The 22,306-nt window shown below is 51.7% G+C and overlaps 1 protein-coding gene across 1 annotated transcript in view; it reads left to right on the plus strand.

Moving 5' to 3' along the window:
• Window positions 1–1,561: 1,561 nt before the first annotated feature.
• A2ML1 (alpha-2-macroglobulin like 1) overlaps window positions 1,562–22,306 on the plus strand; it is a 59,660-nt gene continuing 38,915 nt past the window's right edge. The window contains exons 1-14 of the mRNA XM_056134680.1: window positions 1,562–1,623; window positions 2,627–2,810; window positions 3,539–3,701; window positions 4,738–4,790; window positions 9,043–9,063; window positions 10,437–10,596; window positions 11,614–11,698; window positions 13,793–13,919; window positions 15,881–15,995; window positions 17,273–17,382; window positions 18,020–18,187; window positions 20,281–20,508; window positions 21,084–21,144; window positions 21,929–22,074. Of these exons, the coding sequence (XP_055990655.1) occupies window positions 1,562–1,623; window positions 2,627–2,810; window positions 3,539–3,701; window positions 4,738–4,790; window positions 9,043–9,063; window positions 10,437–10,596; window positions 11,614–11,698; window positions 13,793–13,919; window positions 15,881–15,995; window positions 17,273–17,382; window positions 18,020–18,187; window positions 20,281–20,508; window positions 21,084–21,144; window positions 21,929–22,074 (1,683 nt within the window). The remainder of the gene's footprint in view (window positions 1,624–2,626; window positions 2,811–3,538; window positions 3,702–4,737; window positions 4,791–9,042; window positions 9,064–10,436; window positions 10,597–11,613; window positions 11,699–13,792; window positions 13,920–15,880; window positions 15,996–17,272; window positions 17,383–18,019; window positions 18,188–20,280; window positions 20,509–21,083; window positions 21,145–21,928; window positions 22,075–22,306) is intronic.

Genomic DNA, 22,306 nt, shown 5'->3' on the forward strand with positions numbered 1-22,306 from the left:
GGCCCCTATGTCATAAAAATAATTACAAAAACTCAAGAGACCTGTGAAGAAACTCAGCAAAGCTATGTTTTTTGGCATGCATGTGGGATGCACTCTACTCAGAAGACAGTTCTAGAAAATGAACGGCTGGTTGAAAGGATTTACAAACCACGAAGGCTTTTGAAACATATTGTGAAATCACCCTGACCATTTAAATCATTGAGATCATCTCAAGGTGTGTCTCTGTTCTTATTTCCATGCAGTTTTTTTTTCCATTTTGGTTTTAAGAGAGGGCTATACCCACCTCTATGCTGGGGGTGACCATGCAGTGCCCAGAACGAACTCCCAACTCCCACAAGCAATTTATACGTGTTCAGTCTCTTGTGCTCGCCGCTTGATCTTCCATGCACTTGTGACAATATTGAGTGTCACGGGGTGAAAGATTAGTCAAGAAGGCTGGAACATTCTCGTTAACCAAATTGAAGAGTCTTCGTTAACCTGCAGGGATCACCCAGCCTGAGAACAAGGGTCTCAACAGTTGAACCGAAGTCCAGGCCACGTTTTAAACATTCCTTACCCCTTTCTGTATTGTGGTGGCATCAATCAACTTTCCCATCAGCTAAAGCAAGCAAAACCCATTCCAGTACAGAAGCCAGACGCTGTACCTAGAAGTGAACCTTCTAGGTTCACTGCTCAAGGATATTTTCACTTGGCAGCTGAAAAGAGTGATGCGTGACAGGTACCTAGTCTGGCCTCTAAGCACAGTCCTGGGTAGAGCCTCATCCTGCTTCCCTGCAGATGACCTGCCACCGCCTGCTTTTCTGCGAACTTTGGGTCACCTGATCACGTTGAGTAATTAAAAAGAAATTTTTTTAATTCCCAGATCAGCAGAGGCAGACTAATTCTCAGCGAAGACTCCATGCATCCATGTCTGTGTTCAAAACTACGTCACCGTGGCCTACGTAGGAGAGAAAAGGATCTAGAGAGAATAAGGATTTGGAATGAAACTAGATAAAAAAAAAAAAAAAAGAAAATAAAACGATTTAAAGAAAAAAAAAGGCTGGAGCGATAGCACAGCGCGTAGGGCGTTTGCCTTGCACGCGGCTGACCCAGGTTCAATTCCCAGCATCCCAGATGGTCCCTCGAGCACCGCCAGGAGTAATTCCTGAGTGCAGAGCCAGGAGTAACCCCTGGGCATCGCTGGGTGTGACCCAAAAAGCAAATAAATAAATAAATAAATAATTTACAAAAATGGGAGTAGTCTGAAATGCGTGGTGAGAACCTGACGTCTGAGAATACTGAGCTGGGGATTCACCTCTAAACTGGTATTATAGACGGCTGAGTCAGCGTGAATGTGCAAGTTCACGGGGCCCTGCCCTGCTTTGCCGCCTTAGCCCGGGGCCCTCACTGTGATTGGCGGGAGAGTTCCGGGGCCCCGAAGGTGATTGGCTGAAGAACTCGGGGCCTTGACCCTCATTGGTTAGAGCCCCAGGAGCGAGGGTTGATAATGAAGCTGCCGCCCGGGCGCGGTCCTGGATGCTGGAGCTCAGCTTGGGAGCTGTGGACCGTCCCATCCACTGAGATGTGGGTCCAGCTCCTTCTGGGGATGCTGGCCCTCTCGCCAGTCAGCACCGACAAACTCCCGTAAGTGCTGGACCTAGGGCGCAGGTGGTTTCTTGGGATCTCCTTCTCCGGCATATATAGAGGAGATGCACCTTTAGGTGATGTGAATCTTCCTTTGGTTCTCCTGCCTCTGTTATCCAGACAGCAAAGCCGAGTCACCGAGAGGAAGCTTCAAAAACTAGAATATCGGGGTTGGGGGAGGTGGTGAGGGGAATGACAGTACAGCGGGGTTGGGTGCTGGCCGACCTGGGTTGGATCACAGCATCTTTCATAAGGTCCCCAAGTCTTACCAGGAGTCAGCCCTGAGCGCCGCAGGGTGTGGCTCCCCCCACTTGGAAAAATTAAATATTGAAAAAAAAGAATAGGACCAGACAGCTCAATAGCCTGTTTTGCATGCAAGAGCTCTGGGTTCCAACTCCAGTTTTTCAGCACCCAGGAGCAAACTTGAGCATCAGGCTGGGAGAAATTGCATGAGGGAGTGATACCCTCCCCCGTATACACACACACACACACACACACACACACACACACACCACACACTACCACCAATATCACAGAGAGTAAACTCTTGTTCTCTGTAACAAAACTTGTGTTTTCCCGGGTACCCTTTTTGTTGTTGTATTTGGGCCTCACTTGGAGATGCTCAGAGGTTACTCCTGGCTCTGTGCTCAGGAATCACACCTGGCAGTGCTCAGTGGACCATATGGGATGCCTTGGATGAAACCCAGGTTGGTCACATGGAAGGCAAGCCCCTTATTTGCTGTACTATTCTTTTGGTCCCTTCCTGGGTACCCTTGTCCAAGATCCTCGCTGATGACCTCCTTAGTTGTGTCTGGGGGCGGAAGGGGTGGAGGTTTAGGCTGTGTGGTTCATTGTCACTCTGTTCATTGTCCCTGGATGCTTCTCCCTGGGGACAAGAAAGGCTCCTGAAAGCGGGGCTCAATCTGGGGAATTTCCCCGCGGGATGCAGGGATGCTGAGGTTTTGTTGAACGGAGTCCTGAAATCCTTTCTCTTCCATCACAGAACCTACCTGGTCACCTTACCAGCCCAGCTCAATTTCCCCTCTACTCAGAAGGTCTGCTTGGATCTTAGCCCTGGGTACTGTAATGTCAAGTTTTCTATTACTTTGGAGACCAAGGACAAGGTCCAGAAGTTGTTGGAACACTCAGGATTGAAGAAGAGGCACTTACATTGCATCTCCTTTCTGGTAAACTTTGAACTCAGCCCCACCCTTAAGCCTCATTCCCCTTTCTCTGCCTATGCCTTAAACTCTCTGGAATCATTTTTTGGGAGGCAGGGTTCTTTTTGGGTCCCACCGGCATTGCTCAGGGGTTACTCCTGGCTCTGCACTCAGGAATTACTCCTGCTGGTGCTTGGGGGACCCTATGGGATGCTAGGGATCGAACCCAGGTCGGCCATGTGTAAGGCAAATGCCCTTCCCACTGTCTGGCCTCAGCACTCTGGAATCAAAATTGAATACCTGTTGGCTTATTTATTTATTTTTAAATTTTATTATTTTGCTTTTTGAGTCACACCCGATGATGCACAGGGGTTACTCCTGGCTCTGTGCTCAGGAATGACTCCTGGCGGTGCTCGGGAGACCATATGGGATGCCGGGGATCGAACTCGGGTTGACCGTGTGCAAGGCAAATGCCCTCCCCACTGTGCTATCGCTCCAGCCCCCCTATTGGCTTATTTATGCACCAACTTGTAGGCCAGCTCTTGCCCCTACCTTCACCTCCTGGCCAGAGCCCCCCCACCCCTTAACCTTTTCCCATGATGATTTGGTTCTCATCTCCCGACAGCCTGTAGTGCTCCCTGCCTCTGCCTCCTCCACTCTGGTGTTTTACCTCCGTCCACTCCATCGGGACGGAGCTCATTTGAGTCCATCTCCCCAACCTCCAACTGCACCTCAGGACCTCCTCTCTCTTCCAGGTCCCACCTCCCGCGGGTGGCCTGGAGGAAGTGGCCACAGTCCGGGTGGCAGCCAGCGGAGAAAACATCCACTTTGAAGAGAAGAAGAAAGTTCTGATCCAGAGGCAGGGGAATGGAGTCTTCATACAGACCGACAAGCCTATCTATAGCCCCGGACAGCGAGGTCAGAAGCAGGGAAGGGAGGGGATGACCGCAGGTGGCCAAGGATGATGGTGGGTAGGAGGGTTGGACGATTGTTTTTGTTGTTGTTCACACCTAGCGATGTACAGGGGCTACTCCTGGCAGTGCTCGGATATGGCATATGGGATGCCGGGATTGAACCTGGGTTGGCTGCATGTGAGGCAAATGCCCTCCCCGCTGTACTCTCGCTTTGGCTGGGTTTGGACTTTGTGTTTGGTGGCAGATCAAAGGGATCCTAGGAGAAGAAGGTGTGGAGGCGTGAAGGACTCAGGCTGTTGACTGTGTGCGTGTCCCGAAAGCGTGGGCGAAGTGGGTGGACTAACTACTATGTGAGGAACTGTTACAAAACACACATCTTGGGGACGGGGCGGGGGGCGGGGGGAGGCAGAGAAATAGTGCAGCGGGCAGGGTGCTTGCCTTGCACGATGCCAACCCGGGTTCAGTTCCTGGCATCCGATCTGGTCCCCTGAGCACTGCCCGAAGTAATACCTGAATGCAGAGCCAGGAGTAAGTCCTGACCACTGCCAGAAGTAATTCCCGAGTGCAGAGCCAGGAGGAACCCCTGAGTATTGCCAGGTGTGACTCAAAATGAAAAGAATAACAACAAACCCGCATGTCTTCTTCCAGGGTGGGATTTGGCATATGGCACTGGATTGCTGTGCTTGTCTGCAGCTCCTCAAGTTTTGTTGATTGTGGTGTGTGTGTGTGTGTGTGTGTGTGTGTGTGTGTGTGTGTGTGTGTGTGGAGGGCACATTCAGTGATGCTTAGGTCTGACTCCTGGTTCTGCACTCAAGGATCACTCCTGTCAGTGCTCCAGGGACCGTATGGGGTGGTGCCAGGGTATCCCTGTACTGTCTTTCTGACCCTGAGCATCGCTGGGTGTGACCCCCCCCCCAAAAAAAAGCATGCATGCCAGCCCTTTGAGCCTTTTCTGAGTCTCTGGCTCAGAAAGAAAGACTGTGAGCAAGAGGAATAAATCCCCTCAATCCCCTTTGCTAAGGACGCCTCTTCTCCTGCAGTGAACTTCCGCATCGTGACCCTGGACAGCCAGTTTGCTCCAGTGAATGAGAAGGTAAGAAAGGGAAGGGGTTGGAACAGGGGAGAAGGCAGAGGGAAGGAGGAGGGCGGAATGAGAGGGGAGATGAGAATTTCTGGACCAGATAGAGAGGTCCTCCCCTTTGCTGTGGGAGGCGTGAGACTTGGAGAAATTGGACTGAGTCTGGGGTACAAATGGAGATTCTCTCAAGCCTTTGCCTAAAACCCTGGGCCTGTCCCACTGGTTTGACACCTGTGAAAAGCCACCCTGCTGCATTCCTGAGACCTGGTTCTGACAAGGTGCTTTACACTTCTAAGACGTTCTTTCCAGGAATGACATTGAATGATTTTGCCATTCAAATATTAGATTATACCACACACACACACACACACACACACACACACACACACACACACACACTATGACTATTAAGGAGCGAAAGGAAAAAATGACTATTCATTCCTATCACGTTATTTTTTTTTTTTTTACCTACAAAGCAAGAGTTTATAAAGTATGCGATTCTCAGGGCCAAGGTGATAGCACAGCAGGTAGAGTGTTTGTCTTGCATGCAGCCGACCTGGGTTCAATCCCTGACACCCCCAATGGTCCCCCGAGCACTGTCAGGAGTGGTTCTTGAGTGCAGAGCCAGGAATAACCCTTGAGCATCGCCAGGTGTAACCGAAAGCAAACAAAAAAAAGTAGGCAATTCTCTTGTTTGTGTGTGTGTGTGTGTGTGTGTGTGTGTGTGTGTGTGTTTTGGGGCCACACCTGACTGTGCTCGGGGTTTACTCCTGGCTCTGGACTCAGTTCACTCCTGAAGGGTTTGGGGGACCAAATGGGGTCCTGGGAATCAAATCTGGGTCAGCTGTGTGCAAGGCAAACACCCTACCCACTGTACTACTGCTCTAGCCCATAAAATAGGTGATTCTCTCTCTCTCTCTCTCTCTCTCTCTCTCTCTCTCTCTCTCTCTCTCTCTCTCTTTTACTTTTGGTTTTGGTTTTGGTTTTTGGGCCACACCTGATGATGCCCAGGTCTTACTTGGGCTCTGCGCTCAGCAATCACTCACTCCTTGCAGGGCTCTGGGGACCAGATATGGCACTGAGAGTTGAACCCAGGTCTACCAGGTGTGAGGCAAGCAGCCTACACACTGTACCATCTCTTGACCCCTAAATAAGGCAATTCTTAAAATCATTTAAACATACATACCAGGGGTCAGACAGAGAGAGAGAGCCAAGGGGTGAACACATGTGTTGTGGGCAGAAAGTCTGGGTTGGGCCCCTAACACCATGTGCCATCCCAAGCACCACCAGGAGCAACCCCCAATCACAGAAGAGGGAGTAGCTGCCCCTGAGCACTGGTGGGTGTGACCCCCCCTCCAAAAAAATGGACATATATGCCAAATTCATAAATGCTGTACCCTTTGGCAAATACTTAAATATTTTTCTTTGGGGTTGGGAATGGAAAGTGAGATATACTTGGTGATGCTTAGGGATTACTCCTGACTCTGCATTCAAGAATTATTCCCATAGTACTTAGGGGACCATATAGGATGCTGGGGATCGAAGCCGGGTTGACCATATGCAAGGCAAGCGCCCTACCCACTGTACTATCTCTCTGTTACATTTTTATTTTCTTTTCGAGTTTTTTTTTGGGGGGGGTGGGGGTCACACCCAGCTATGCTCAGGGGTTACTCCTAGCTCTGCACTTAGGAATTACTCCTGGCAGTTCTTGGGGGACCCTATAGGATGCCGGGGATTGAACCCAGGTCGGCCGTGTGCAAGGCAAACGCCCTACCCACTATACTGTCACTCCAGCCCTACATTTTTCTTAGAACAACTTGGTTCCTAGAATCATAAGCCTGTAATAAGTTTGATCTCAGTTTAGGAGATGCGTCTCTTCTACCTGCTCCTGAGATTCTCCTGTTTTCTCTTCCTCCCCCCAGTGACAGCTCATGTGTTTGTCAGGATGGAAGAAAACATCTCTCTTTCCTTCTGCCTTCTCAGACCACTTGAGCAAGCCAAGGACTTAGCAGACACATTAGAAAGAGAAAAAAGCAACTTTAATTCTAAATCCAGTCACCTTTTTCACCACAGTGGTTGTTTCCTCTGTTTCATTATTGTTGATTTGGGGGCCACACCCCGTGGTGATCAGGACTTATTCCTGGTTCTGTGCTCAGGGATCAGTCCTGGTGATGCTCAGGGGGTCATCTGAGGTGCTGGAGATCGAACCCAGGTTGGCCACATGTGTGGCAAACACCTTGCTCACAGTGCTATCTCTCTGGCCCTTTACTATTCTTTTTTTTCCCCCTTTTTATTGAATCACCGTGAGCTACAGTTACAAAGCTTTCATGTTTGAGTTTCAGTCATACAATGATCAAACACCCATCCCTCCACCAGTGCACATTCTCCATCACCAATGTCCCCAGTATACTCCCCCTTTCCCACCTTCCCCCTGCCTCTATGGCAGACAATTTTCCCCATACTCTCTCTCTACTTTGAGGCATTATGGTTTGCAATATAGATATATAGATACCAAGAGTCTATCACATTTGGTCCTTTATCTACTTTCATTTTTTAATTTTTATTTATTTATTTATTTATTTATTTATTTTGCTTTTTGGGTCACGTCCGGCGATGCACAGGGGTTCCTCCTGGCTCTGCACTCAGGAATTACTCCTGGCGGTGCTCAGGGGACCATATGGGATACTGGGAATCGAACCCTGGTCGGCCGCATGCAAGGCAAACGTCCTACCTGCTGTGCTACTGCTCCAGCCCCTGGTCCTTTATCTACTTTCAACACACATCTCCCATCCTGAGCGATCCCTCCAACCATCACTGACTTAGTGATCCCTTCTCCATCCCAGCTGCCTTCTCCCCCAGCTCATGAGGCAGGCTTCCAACCTTGGAGCAATCTTCCTGGCCCTTGTGTCTACTGTCCTTGGGTGTCAGCCTCATATAATGCTATTTTATATTCCACAAATGAGTGCAGTCACTCTCCTTGACATCTACCATCCTCGCTGGAGGGAGATATCTTATGGTTGCTTGGATTTGGACTTCCTTGTTAAGTGACAGTGAATTCTTTTTATTTACTCATTGGCCATGCTTAAGTCCTCTGTGCAGAAGTATCTCCTCTCCTCCTCTCCCCATTTTTGGATGGGGTCATGGGTGTCTTTGGCGCTGGGCTTTGTGAGAGCTTTTATATATCCTGGATAGATGAAATTGAGTCCTTTGTCTGATGTACTCTTGTGATTCCTCTGGCAAAGAACTTTTGGGGGGAGGTAGAAAGGAGCAAGAAGAAAGATTCTTTTTTATGGGGGACACAGCCAGCGGTGCCCAGGATTTACTCCTGATTCTGTGCCCTTTCCGCTCTTCTAGTGGCCCTTAGAGTATCCTTTCAGTTGTATTTACTTATTTATTTATTGCTTTTTGGGTCACACCCGGCAATGCACAGGGGTTGCTCCTGGCTCATGCACTCAGGAATTACTCCTAAGCATGCTGAAAGTAGCCTATAGACCAAACATGATTGCCACTCAATGCCTCTCTTGCAAAGCACAGTACCCAAAAGAAGAGAGAGAGAACAGGTGGGACAGGGGGATGGGGGGTGGGAGGGATGCTGGGACCCGTGGTGGTGGAGGATGGGCACTGGTAGAGGGATGGGTACTTGATCATTGTATAACTGAAGCCCAAGCACAAAAATTTATAAGTCTATAACTGTACCTCATGGTGTTTCACTAATAAAAATAAATAAATAAATAAATAAAAATAAAATACTATTATTAGGGAAAAAAATGGATTAAAGATCTCAACATCAGGCCAAATTCCATAAGATGTATTGAAGACAAGGCCTGCTTAAAAGTTTTGATCCACTCTTTGCTCTATTGGCAAATAAAGCAATTTTTGTCTTATGCTACAAATGCCTAACAAAGGTGGCCCTCTTCTCTTCCTTCCTATAGTGAATCTAGGAGTCAGTTCAAAGAGGAATCTATTCAAACTAGAAAGCACTCAGCATGACAAAAGAGATCAGACATCGTGTATAAAATTAACTGACTTTCATTTAAATAAAGTGCTAGAAAATTAAAAAAAAAAAAAGGAATTACTCCTGGCGGTGCTCGGGGGACCATATGGGATGCTGGGAATCGAACCCTGGTCGGCGGCGTGCAAGGCAAACACCCTCCCCGCTGTGCTGTTGTTCCAGACCCCCAAGAACATCTTTGCGAGTGTTTTGCTTTGGTCAATCTTCTCTCGTGGGAAGATCCTGCTTTAACCACAGTCTCTTTTCTTTTTTCAGTACTCGCTGGTGGAGCTGCAGGTACGTCCGAGTTTCTCTTTCTCTCCTGTCCGTTGGGGGAGAGGAAGAAGGTGCCTCTGGGGTTCCAGCGAGGAGCCAGAAACGATTCTGAGATCCCAGTCCAGAGCCGGACGCCTTGCCTGGATACTGAGTGACTCACGATTCTAGCCGGGCTGTTCTCTGGCCTCTGCTGTCCGGCACCACGGGCCGTAGCTCCTGCAATAAGGACCTGACCTGTGCCACCACCCCCAGACTGTGCCAGGTTTCTCTCAGTCCTCAGGATTAAGTACCAGTACTTAGCTCTCAGCACTAAGTACTTTTCCTTGGTACTCAGTCCCCAGCAGAGACTGATTTAGACTCTCAGCTGGTGAAGGGAGGGGACTGGGCGGGGGCTTTTCCCATCACCTCCCCTGCGTTTCTGTCTTTCCAGCAGATATAGTCCAACCCCTCAGCACTCTGTGTGTGTGTGTGTGTGTGTGTGTGTGTGTGTGTGTGTGTGTGTGTGTGATTTGGGGCCACACCCAGCTGTGCTCAGGCTTGACACCTGACTCTGCACTCAGGGATCCCTCCTGGTGGAGCTCAGGGAACCCTATGGAATGTCGGGGATTGAGCCGGGGTCAGCTAGGCAAGGCAAGGCAAATGCCTCCCCACTGTCCTGTGCTTTGGCTCATCAGCACTGTCCCTTCCCAGGGACCAAGGAAGGATAGGAGATGACTCTGTGGGGCTAGCCTGTGCCTTGTATGCTAGAGAGCAGGGTTTGAGCGCCAGCACTGCAGGGGCCCTGGACAGCCCTCGAGCACTGCAGAGGGGCCTCCCTCCAAACCAAAGCAAACACGAAATAGGAACCAAGTAGAAATGCTGTGTGGTCACAGTCAGATCCTCTCAATCCTCCACACCCTTTTCTTCCTAAAGAGAAGGACGAGGCCTTAGAGGAGAGAACCTCGTTCTGTAACGTCCTTTTTTTCAGGGGGGTGGGGTGGGGGAAGGGTGATCATACCCACCCTTCGCCTTGCACGCGGCCAACCAGAGTTCGATGCTCAGGGGTTACCCCTGGCTCCGCACTCAGTAATCACTCCTGGTGGTGCTTGGGGGACCCTATGGGATGCCGGAGATGGAACCCGCGTCAGCCATGTGCAAGGCAAACAGCCTCCCCGCTGTGCTATCACTTAATCCCCTCGCTCTGTAATGAAGAGAGTGACCCTTCACCCAGAAAGCTCTTCCCTGGCCTCAGGGCCCCCCCCAACTCTCCCCATCGTGTGGGGGTCTCTGCCTCACCTTTGTGTGGGAGGGGAGGGGTGTGTGGGACTGGGACCACAGCCTCACCCCTACAGGCTGCCTCCCCGGGGGCCTCTAGCAGTACGACCCCTCACGCAGCTTCTTCTCGCCGGACACAGGATCCCAACAACAACAGAATCGCCCAGTGGCTGGACGTGGTGCCGGAGCTGGGCATTGCAGACCTGTCCTTCCAGCTGGCTCCCGAGACCACGTTGGGCACCTACACGGTGGCCGTGGCAGAGGGCAAGACCTTTGGCACCTTCAGCGTGGAGGAGTATGGTAGGTGGGGTTCACAGCGCGAAGCGGGGGTTCACAGTGATAAGGGGGTTCACAGTGCTAAGTGGGGGTTCACAGTGCTAAGTGGGGGGTTGGCATCCCTAGTAAGTAAGAGATCCCCTATGGGACGCATCCCTGGCACCTGTCCCACCCCCCCCCAGGCTCGCACCAGTGCTCCTGGATGTGGCCCCCATTATAACAAAAACAACCACAAAAAGTAATTTTATTTCAGAATTCACCCCAGATTGGGATGGAGAGATAGTACCATGGTTAAGGCATTTGCCTTGTGTGTTGCCGATCCTGATTTGATTCCCAGGATCACATATGGCCTCTCGGGCACTGCCAGGGGTCACTCTAGAGAGTCAGGAGTAGACACTAAGCACCTCTAGCCAGAGACTCCCCAGACAAAAACAAAATCTACGCAGGTCCAATCAAACTGACTATGAAGACAGATGAATCTCATTTTGAATCCCTCTAAACCAGTTCACTGCATGCCGCCTTAATAATATCCCGTAGGGGCTAGAGAGACAGCACAGCGGGGAGGGCGTTTGCCTGGCACACGGCCAACCTGTGTTTGATCCCCGACATCCTATAGGGTCCCCTGAGCCCCACCAGGAGTAATTCCTGAGTGTGGAGCCAGGAGGAACCCCTGAGCATCACCGGGTGTGACCCCCCCAAAAATCTAAATAAATAAATAAATAATTTCCCTTAATTCAGCCCCGCATTTATTGAATTCATTGATTTAACCGTCGCTTTCATTCAGTAAATGATTTGCTGACTTGTGCAGGAGAGAAGGCTCCAGGGTCCGAGCACATGGTTTGCAGGCAGGAGTTGTGGCTTTGACTCCTGGCACTGCATGGTCCCCGGAACAGCGCCAGGGTCAGTCCACGAGCACCAATGGCTATGCTCCTGCCCCCACCCCCCAAGCTTGTTGCTGTTTCAATGCCTCCTTCAGCGTGCGCTCTCCCTCAACGTCCACCCCCTTGTCCTCCTCGTCACTTCCCTTTCTACTCCCTCCAGTGCTACCCAAGTTTAAGGTGGAGGTGGTAGAACCCAAGCAGTTATCAACAGCGGAGGAATCTTTCTTCGTCAAGATTTGTGGCAGGTAACCATATGCCCAAAAGAGAGAATGGGGGAAATTGTCTGCCATAGAGGCAGGGGGAGGGTTGGGATGACCGGGGTGGGGGGGTATACTGGGGACATTGGTGGTGGAAAATGTGCACTGGTGGAGGGATGGGTGTTCCATCATTGTGTGACTGAAACTCAAACGTGAAAGCTTTGTAACTGTACTCACGGTGACACACTGTCGGCAGCACTGTCCTCCCGTTGTTCATCGATTTGCTCGAGCCGGCACCAGTAACGTCTCACAACAAATTGTGAGACTTGTTACTGTTTTTGGCATACTGAATATGTCACGGGGAGCTTGCCAGGCTTTGCCGTGCGGGTGAGATACTCTCAGTAACTTGCCGGGCTCTCTAAGAAGGGCGAAGGAATCGAACCCAGGTCTGCCATGTTGGCCGCATGCAAGGCAAACGCCTTACCCACTGTGCTATCCCAAGCAACACCAAGAATAATTCCTGAGTGCAGAGCCAGGAGTTGCCCCTGAGCATCGCTGGGTGTGACCCAAAAAAAGCCAAAAATAAGGGGGCTGGAGCGACAGCACAGCGGGTAGGGAGTTTGCCTTGCTCGCAGCCAACCCAGGTTCGATTCCCAGCATCCCACATGGTCCCCTGAGCACTGCCAGGAGTGATTCCTAAGTGCAAAACCAGGAGTAACTCCTGAGCGTCGCTGGGTGTGTCTCAAAAAGAAATATAAAAAAAAAAGAAAAAATATTTTTATGGTGACACAATAAAAAAAAATTTGATACAGGTAAGGGGCCAATGTGATACTCCAGTGGGGAGGGCGTTTGCCTTGCACGCAGCCAACCTGGAATCCCATAGGGTCCTCCGAATACCACCAGGAGTGATTCTTGAGTGCAGAGTCAGGAATATGTACTGTACTTATCTATGGATATGTGTAGGTACTATGAATAGTTCCCTGAGCATCACCAGGTGTGGCCCAAAAAACAAACAAAAAAATTGTTGCAGGTGAGGTAGCAGCTCTGTACCTGGGGCTGGTCAAAGCTGGAGGAGCAGAAGTGTGGGAGGGCAGGGTTCAGAGGCTAAATTGTGGGCAAGGATCTCGCGAAGCTCACACTTGGCATGTGAGAAGCCCACGTTCCTTTCCTGGCAATACATGCCCTTCCACTCTGGCACTCCCAGGGGCATCCCTGGAATACCACCAGGTGTGGCCCTCTGAAACCAAAAAGACGTGCCCTGGGAGCCAGAGGGACAGAACTGGGTGCAGGCTGGGTGCTTCCCTTCCATATGGCAGACCCCGGTTCAATCCCTGGCACTGCATCTAGTCCCCAAACCCCGCCAGGAGTGATCCCTGGGCTCAGAGCCAGGACTAAGCCCTGAGCACTGCTAGGGTGACCCAACAACCGATAAAAAGATGTAGGAGGGATATTTTATTTCATTTTTGTTTGGGGACCCATGCCCAGAGGTGCTCAGGGGTCACTCCTGGCTCTGCACTCAGGAATTTCTCCTGGCAGGGCTCAGAGGACCCTCTGGGGTGTTGGGGATTGAACCAGCACCCTGTCTGCTGAACTAGCTCTCCTGTTCTGAGCGAGGGATGTTTGGGTCAGAGCCTGACTTCTTCATGGCTCCCAGCTCCGCAGGTGCACCTGCCTCCACGGTTTGCTAACGGAGCGTGACTGATGTGGAAAGTCTTTTTATATATTTTTTTAGTTTATTTATTTTTACTTTTTGGGTCACACTTGGCGATGCACAAGGGTTTCTCCTGGCTCTGCACTCAGGAATGACTGCTGGCGGTGCTCGGGGGACCCTATGGGATGCTGGGCATCGAACCCAGGCCGGCCACGTGCAAGGCCAACGCCCTACCCGCTGTGCTATAGCTCCAGCCCCAGTGATGCGGAAAGTCTTGACCCTGTGGGTGAAGCAGGAACCCGCGGGGACACTGTGTTCTGTCCTTGACTGGGTCTTCCTGGGTGGTGGCTGTGCTCTCTGAGGAGGGCTGGGAGGAAGGTTGTCACAGCCAGAGCCTGTGGTGACGGGAAGAGGGGAACGAAATCCCTCATGGAGGCTGGCTTGGAATTCTAAGGGGAATTTCTCAGCTTCTCCCTGTTCTTCTGGCTCAGATACACCTACGGCAAACCCATGATGGGGACGGTGCGCGTCTCGGCGTGCCAGAAGGCTTATACTTACTGGTATCCGGAGGAGGGACGGGAGCCCCTCCCTGACAGATGCAGGCATCTCTCTGGGCAGGTGAGTCCTGAGGGCTGCGAAAGATCCCGGGTCACAGGTCTTCACCGCCTTCAAGGGGCTCTTCTTTTGTTGTTTTTTTTCTTTTTGGGTCACACCCAGTGATGCTCAGGGGTCACTCCTGACTCTGCACTCAGGAATTACTCCTGATGGTGCTCAGGGGACCCTATGGGATGCTGGGAATCGAACCAGGGTCGGCCGCGTGCAAGGCAAATGCCCTACCCGCTGTGCTATCACTCCAGTCCCAACACCCTCTGGGGGTTCTTAATGGTAAGCGCCCACATGGAAAAGCCCAAAGCAGAAAGATCCCACCTCATTAAGGTCCCAGTGCTGGGGCAATAGGACAGCAGGCAGGGCATTCATTTCTCATGTGGCTGACTCTGCCCCCAGCATCCCCGAGAATCTCCCAAGTACCAGCAAAAGTAATTCCTAAGTGCTCCAGAGACCTGGACCCTACGCAAACAGGATGAGAAAGCTATTCGGGTCTCCCAAAGAGGAATTGAAAGAGCTATGCTTGGAATATCACGTTTCACTCAAATGAGAGAAAGAATCCGGAGTTCCAACATCCGTCGACGATCAAGAATCAGGGACACTGTCTCATTTGCCAAGGTGTCAAAAATCAGATGGGCTGGTCACGTAATGAGATTTAAAGATAACCGCTGGACTAGAGCTGTTACCGACTGGATTCCACAGGATGTCAAAAGACCGCGTGGCCGCCCACCTACCAGATGGTCAGACTTCTTCGTCAAGATCATGAACGATCGGTTTGAGGCTCTTCATGTTCCCAGAGCAAACAGATGCCATTGGGCTACACTAGCACGCGACAGAGACAAATGGAGACGTTACTGGCGCCCGCTCGAGCAAATCGACGATTAACGGAAAGTCAAGTGATCAAGTGATCAAGTGCCTCACCAGGAGTAACCCCTGAGCATCGCTGGACGCAATTCAAAAACAAGCAAACAAAAAAATCAGCAATATCAAAAAGCCCAGTTTTAGGGCTGGAGCGATAGCACAACGAGTAGGGTGTTTGTCTTGCACGCGGTTGACCCAGGTTCGATCCCCGGCATCCTATACAGTGCTGGAGCCCTCCAGGAGTAATTCCTGAGAACCGCCAGGGTGATCCCCAGATCAAACAAACAAAAGCTCCCAGATCTAAAACACAAAGCAGTGTACTCCGTGCTACACAAACGGGCTTGCAGGGCTGGAATAAGGACATGAAGCAGCCCTTCAGGGGAGACTCTCTTCCAGTGCTCCTCTTCCAGACTGGGTTCTTCCTGCCTTCTCTCCTCCTAGAAGGTCAATTACTCCTGTGGGCATCTGTCCTTGGGAGATAGGTTTGGAGATATATTTTATTTTTCTTTTTGGGTCACACCCAGCGATGCACAGGGGTTCCTCCTGGTTCTGCACTCAGGAATTACTCCTGGCACTGCTCGGGGGACCCTATGGGATGCTGGGAATCGAACCCGGGTCAGCCACATGCAAGGCAAAAGCCCTCCCTACTAGACTATCGCTCCATCCCCTGTCCTTGGGAGATAGGAGAGATTGACTAGCTTAAAGAGGAAGAAGAGGGCTGGTGAGTTAGTTCAGGGGTTAAAGCACTTGCCCTGTATGTGGCCAACTTTTGGGGGAGCAGAAGGGTGGGCACTAGGCTGAGGACTGACTCCTGGCTCAGTGCTCAGGGATCACTCCTGTAGGGCTGCTAGGGATCGAACCTGAGTCAGGTGTCTGCAAGGCAAGCACCTACACACAGGATGATCTCTCTGGTCCTGAACAACTCCAGCTGTTGAGCACAGACAGGAATAAGCCCTGAGCACCTCTGGGTGTATCCCCCCCAACCCACCCCATACCAAAACTGATGAAGAAGATAAAGTGTGGGGAGGTGGGGGGGGGGGCGGAATCTACCATCCATGATGAAGCAGAAGCAGAAATGAGGTGGTTCACTCCCCTCTTTGTTATCTCACCAGACGGACAAAATGGGCTGCTTCTCCGCTCCCGTGGACATGAGCACCTTCAACCTCACCGGGTACATGTACAGTCACAGCGTCAACGTTGTGGCCACGGTGGTGGAGGATGGGACTGGTAAGTAGAGATGCTCCCGGGCACAGGAGAAAGGAGAAGGAATGTGGGGCCGGAGCGACAGCACAGCGGGGAGGGTGTTTGCCATGCATGTGCCCACCTGGGTTCCATCCCCAGCATCCCGTAGGGTCCCCCGAGCACCGCCAGGAGTAATTCCTGAGTGCAGATCCAGGAATAAACCCTGAACATCGCTGGGTGTGACCCAGAAAAATGCCAAAAAAAAAAAAAAAGAAAGAAAGAAAGAAAAAAGAAAGGAAGGAAGGAAGGGTGGGTGGGCGAGAGTGATAGTACAGCAGGGAGGGTGTTTGCCTTGCACACAGCTGCACCGGGTTCGATCCCTGGCATCCCATATGGTCCCCTGAGTACCACTAGGAGTAATTCCTGAGTTCAGAGCCAGAAGGAATCCCTGAGCATCGCTGGGTGTAACTCAAAAAGAAAAAAAAGAAAGAAAGAAAGAAAGAAAGAAAGAAAGAAAGAAAGAAAGAAGGGAGGGAGGGAGGGAGGGAGGGAGGGAGGGGAGGGGAGGGGAGGGAGGGAGGGAGGGAGGGAGGGAGGGAGGAAGGAAGGAAGGAAGGAAAGAAAGAAAGAAAGAAAGAAAGAAAGAAAGAAAGAAAGAAAGAGGGGCTGGAGAAATAGCACAGTGGGTAGGGCGTTTGCCTTGCACACGGCCAACCCGGGTTCGATTCCCAGCATTCCATATGGTCCCCCAGGCACCGCCAGGAGTAATTCCTGAATGCATGAGCCAGGAGTAACCCCTGTGCAATGCCAGGTGTGACCCAAAAAGGAAAAAATAAAATAAAGGAGGATGCAACCAGTAAGAAAGAAAGAAAGAAAGAAAGAAAGAAAAAGGAATGAAAGAGTGAGAGAGGGTGAGAACCCAGTAAGAGTCGGGACTCCTCCGTGTTGCAGACAGACTTAGTTCTGAGTTGCTGCCTCTTGCTCTGCCTTCCACCTCGTGCTCCCCAAAGTTTGTGGGGGAAGAGCTCACTGGGATATTTGACCAGCCCCAGGACTGAGGTGATGGCACAGGAGCGAAGGTACTTGCCTTGCGTGTGCCAAAACTCTCACCTCACTCCCTCCGTTCGATCCCCGCCACTTCATAAGGTCCTCATGCACACAGAACCACTGGGTGTGGCCCAAACCTCTCCCCTGCCCCCCCCCCCCCCACACAAAGACATGCTATCTGGGCTCCCACCCCCAGAACCCCACCTTCCAGGATTCTGTGGAAACCCCAAGGTGAGGAAGTCGGGTGTGGAAGTCCTTCCCGCTTCCTTCTGCAGGTGTGGAGGCCAACACCACGCAGGAGATCTACATTTCCTCGCAGATGGGGTCTGTGACCTTTGAAGACACCAACAGTTTCTACTACCCCGGTTTCCCCTTCAGCGGGAAGGTACGTTGAGATGCGTCTCTGCCGCCGCCTCCTTCCTGGAAACTTAGACTCGCCATGGACGGTGTGGACGGATTCATCGGTTTATTATTTCTTGGTTGCTGTGATGTGGGCGATTCGTTTCGGGGCTTCACACAAGGGGAAACACAGGCATCTACCCCCTGAGTCATATCCTCAGCATTTTTTTTTTTTAATTTGCTTTTGGGACCACACCTAGCGATGCTCAGGGCTTCCTCCTGGCTCTGCGCTCAGGAATTACTTCTGGTTGGGCTTTGGGTACTGTGTGGGATGCCGGGGATCGAACCCGGGTCATTCTTATGCAAGGAAAATGCCCTCCCTGCTGGACTATTGATCCAGCCCCTCTCCCATCTGATTCATTTTTTTTGGGGGGGGGTCTCACCCGGTGATGCCAGGGGTTCCTCCTGGCTCTGCACTCAGGAATTACTCCTGGCGGTGCTTGGGCGACCCTATGGGATGCTGGGAATCGAACCCAGGTTGGCCATGTGCAAAGCAAACACCCTCCTCGCTGGGCTGTCGCTCCAGCCCCTCTCCCGTCTGATTCTTGAACATTTCTCTGACCTTCCCCATCTGCCTCCTACTCAAACCTGCTCGAACCTCGCTCTCAACTTCTCTCCCTCAGGTAAGAGCGAGGGACCACAGCGGCGCCCTCCTCAGGAACCAGGATCTGTTCCTGGTGATCCGGGGCACCAATAAAACCACCGAGAAGATTCTCACCACCGATGACAACGGTCTTGCCTCCTTCGAACTGGACACAGCTCCATGGAACGCCACAGGCATTTCCCTGGAGGTAAGCAAGGGCAGACCAGCTGTCCAGGGAGGGTCGAAGAAAACGGGGGTCTTGGTTCCCTCCCACCCCCATGCGTTTACAAACCCCAGATCCTCCCCCTGGGATGGTTCTGCTCCCCAGACCCTTCGCCTTAGACCCGGCTTTGTGGTGGTGCTGAGGGCTGGAAGCACATGTTTCATCCCTCCTTCTTGCTCAACTGGGCTTGGGTTTGCCCTAGACGGCAAAAGGGACTGTGTGGAGGTGTGGCCTGGATCGAATTTGCAACCTCAAGCCCACAGTGCAGTTGCTCTGACCCGGAAACAGATCCCCAGCCGCGATCTCCTGACTCCACGGCTTGTTTTTCATTTAATTTACTTTTAATTATTCTTTTTTTGGGGGGGGTGGGGGTGGGGGTGGAGGGGGCCACATCCAGCGATGCTCAGGGGTTACTCCTGGCTCTGCACTCAGGAATTACTCCTGGCGGTGCTTGGGAGGGACCATATGGGATGCTGGGGATCAAACCCAGGTTGGCCGCATGCAAGGCAAATGCCCTACCTGCTGTACTATCGCACCGGCCCCTAGTTAAAGGTAAAGGTAAAGGCCCTCCCGTTGATCGTCGATTTGCTTGAGCGGGCCCAGTAACGTCTCCATTGGAGACTTTGTTGTTACTGTGTCTGGCATATCAAATACTCTCGGTAGCTTGCCGGGCTCTCCGAGAGGGGCGGAGGAATCGAACTCGGGTCGGCCATGTTGGCCGCGTGTAAGGCGAACACCCTACCTATTCTAGTTATTCTTTTTTTTTTTTCCAAAACAAGATGTTCTGGGGAGCAGTCAGGGCTGAGTCAGGCTTCTCAGGGAGAGGGAGCAGGAGACAGTAAAGCCTTCACAGATGGAGGTCTGGGGGGTGCAGAAGCCGACCAGGTTTATATAGAAATCAAAGTCTGTATCGGGCAAAGTGATAGCAAGATGGGGAGGGCTTTTGCTTTGCATGTGGCCCATCCAGATTCAATCCCTGGCATCCCATATGGTCCCCTGAGCACTGCCAGGAGTGATCCCTGAGCACAGAGCCAGGAATAAGTCCTGAGGTTAGCCAGGTATGGCCCAAGTCTCCCGCCCGTGGCATTATCATGGAGCTGTGGCAATGGTCCAGTGGATAAGGTACTTGCTTTGCATGTGGCCAACCCGGGTTCGATCCCCAGCATCCCATATAGCCCCCGAGCCTCACCAGGGGTGATTCCTGAGCACAGAGCCAGGGGTAAACCCTGAGCATTGCTGGGTGTTCTCCCCATACACACCCCCAAATAAAAGAGGCCACTGGGGGCACTACAACTAGTTCTGTGATCAAGGATTGCTCCTAGTATAGTGCTCAGGGGACAATGTGGTGCTGAGAAGTGAACGTGGGCCTCCTGCCTGAGAAGAAGGCGCTCAGCTGTCGAGCACTCTCAAGAGCTGACCCCGGGGATCCCTAAGCATCCTCACCTCACTCTTAATAACACACGAATTGCCTTCCTGCTAAGTTACCCAAAATTAGATCGGAGAGATAGTATAGCGGGTGGGGTCCTTGCCTTGCATGTGGCCAACCTGGTTGAATCCAGGAGTGATCCCTGAGCACAGAGCCAGGAGTAAGTCCTGAGCAGAGCCAGGTGTGGTCCAAATCTTCCGCCCCACCCCCTAAAAAGTAAAGGTCGTCCAGAGCTTGGCATTCTCATGGGGCTATCACGATAGTTGAGGCTAAGATGCTTGCCTCGCATGTGGCAACCCAAGGTTCAATTCCCGGCATCCCATATGGCCCTGTAAGCCTCACCAGGGTGATTCCTTAGCCCAGATCCAGGAGGAAGCCCTGAGCAATACCAGGTATGGCCCCCAAAGCAAAACAAAGCAACCCACAAAACAAAACTCCTCTTGGGGCTGGAGCGATATCACAGTGGGGTTTGCCTTGCAAGCAGTGAACCTGGGCTCGATTCCCAACATCCCATGGGGTCCCCTGAGCACCGCCAGGAGTAATTCCTGAGTGCGGAGAATCTCTGTGCATTGCTGGTGTGACAAAAAGAAAAACAAAACAAAACTCCTGCTGAGCCGAGGGGCTCACAAGGCCGTGTCCCTCTCTCTCTCAGGGCAGGTTCAGTTTGAAAGACGACGTTTATAACCCTGAGGCGGTGCCCCGGTACTACCAGAACGCCTACCTGTACCTGCAACCTTTCTACAACACCACCCGCAGTTTCCTCACCATCGGCCGGCCCGAGGGCCTCCTGAAGTGCCACCAGCCCCAGGAGGTGTGGGTGGATTACTACATCCATCCCAGCGATGCCAGCCCGGACCAAGAAGTCGTCTTCTCCTACTACGTATGTGAGGCTGGGGTCTGAGAACCAGAAAGGGAGTGAGGGCCGGAAGTCAGAGAGGCAGGGAGACCCTCCGCTGTCCAGCAGGACACAGAATGAGCCTCAGCGGTCACTGCAAATATGCTAGACATCACCCGGGGGAAAATGGAATAGCAGGCAAGGAGATGGCTCACAATGGTGGGATACATGCTTTGTCTGTGAGAGGCCCGGGTTCCCTGCCTGGAACCCCCAGCATTGCTGGGTGTGAACCCCACCATTTCTGGCTGTGTCCCCCAAAACAAGGCATTTGCCTTGCACGCAGGTGAGCCGGGTTTGATTCCCAGCATCCCATATGGTCCTCTGAGCACCGCCAGGAGTAATTCCTGAGTGCATGAGCCAGGAGTAATCCCTGTGCATCACTGGGTGTGATCCAAAAATTAAAAAAAAAAAGATGTTTGAAGGTTCAAGGATGCTCCGTAAGGGGTGCGCCCAGGTCCTGGTCCCTCCAAGGAGCTCCCTGTGCAGGGATGCCCTTGATAGTCCAGGCCTGGGATGTCCATGCTGCCAACCATCTATCTCCCCCTCTCCCTCTTCCACAGTTAATGGGGAAAGGGAGTTTGGAGCTGGAAGGGCAGAAACAACTGAACTATAAGAAGCAAGGTAAGTACTCACGCATCTCTCGGAAGGGAACTTTATTTATTTATTTATTTATTTATTAATGAGACATCATGAGGTACAGTTGTAGATTTACAAATTTTTGTGCTTGGGTTTCAATTATACAATGATCAAATACCCATCCCTCCCCCAGTGCCCATTTCCCACCACCACGGATCCCAGTATCCCTCCCATCCCCCATCCCTCCATCCCACCCTGCCTCTGTGGCAGGGCATTCGCAGAAGGGGACTTTAAACCTCTAAGGAGGAGCTGGAGCGATAGCACAGTGGGTACAGCGTTTGCCTTGCTTGTGGCCGACCCGGGTTCGATTCCCAGCATCTCATAGGGTCCCCCAAGCACCACCAGGAGTAATTTCTGAGTGCAGGGGTGTGACCCAAAAAGGGGAGAAAAAAGAAACAAGCAAACAAAAAAGTAAAACCTATAAGGAACAGCCCGAATGATACAGCCCAATTGATACAGCCTGAATGATAGGACATTAACAGGGAGCTTGCTTTGCACGTGGCCGACCTGGGTTCCATCCTGGGCACTATCTATGATCCCCCCAGCCCTGCCAGGAGTGATGCCTGAACACAGAGCCAGGTATGACTCAAAAACCCAAAGAAAAAGAACAAACTCAAACAAAATCGAAACAGCAGGATGGGGAGGACCTTGAGATCAACCACAGAAGAAGCAGGAGACTCAGCAAGAAGCCCAGGGTGGTCCAGCGGGCGGCAGTGACCCGTGACTGGGAGTGCTCCCTGCGAGAGTGTCACGGTCCGTTCTCTTTCAGGACCCAAGGGCTCCTTCTCCCTCACGCTGACCTTCAGTTCCAGAACCGCCCCCGATCCTTCCCTGCTGGTCTACGCCATCTTCCCGGGTGGAGGCGTCATCGCGGACAGGGTGCAGTTCTCCGTGGAGATGTGCTTTGAGAATCAGGTAAAACACCCTGGGAGAAGCAGAAGCAGAAATTCAGAGAGTTCGCATGTGACAGTGTGTGTGTGCAGTGTGTGTGTGTGTGTGTGTGTGTGTGTGTGTGTGTGTGTGTGTGTGTCTGGAGAGAAGACGGGGCGGGGAAGGAAGAGCTCAGTAATGCTAGATACTGTGTGTGTCTATTTTTCCCTCATTTTTTTAAAATTTAAATTTTATTATTATTTTTTTGGGGGGGTCA

This window comes from Sorex fumeus, unplaced genomic scaffold (genome assembly GCF_029834395.1).
Source record: "Sorex fumeus unplaced genomic scaffold, SorFum_2.1 ptg000101l, whole genome shotgun sequence".
NCBI lineage: Eukaryota > Metazoa > Chordata > Mammalia > Eulipotyphla > Soricidae > Sorex > Sorex fumeus.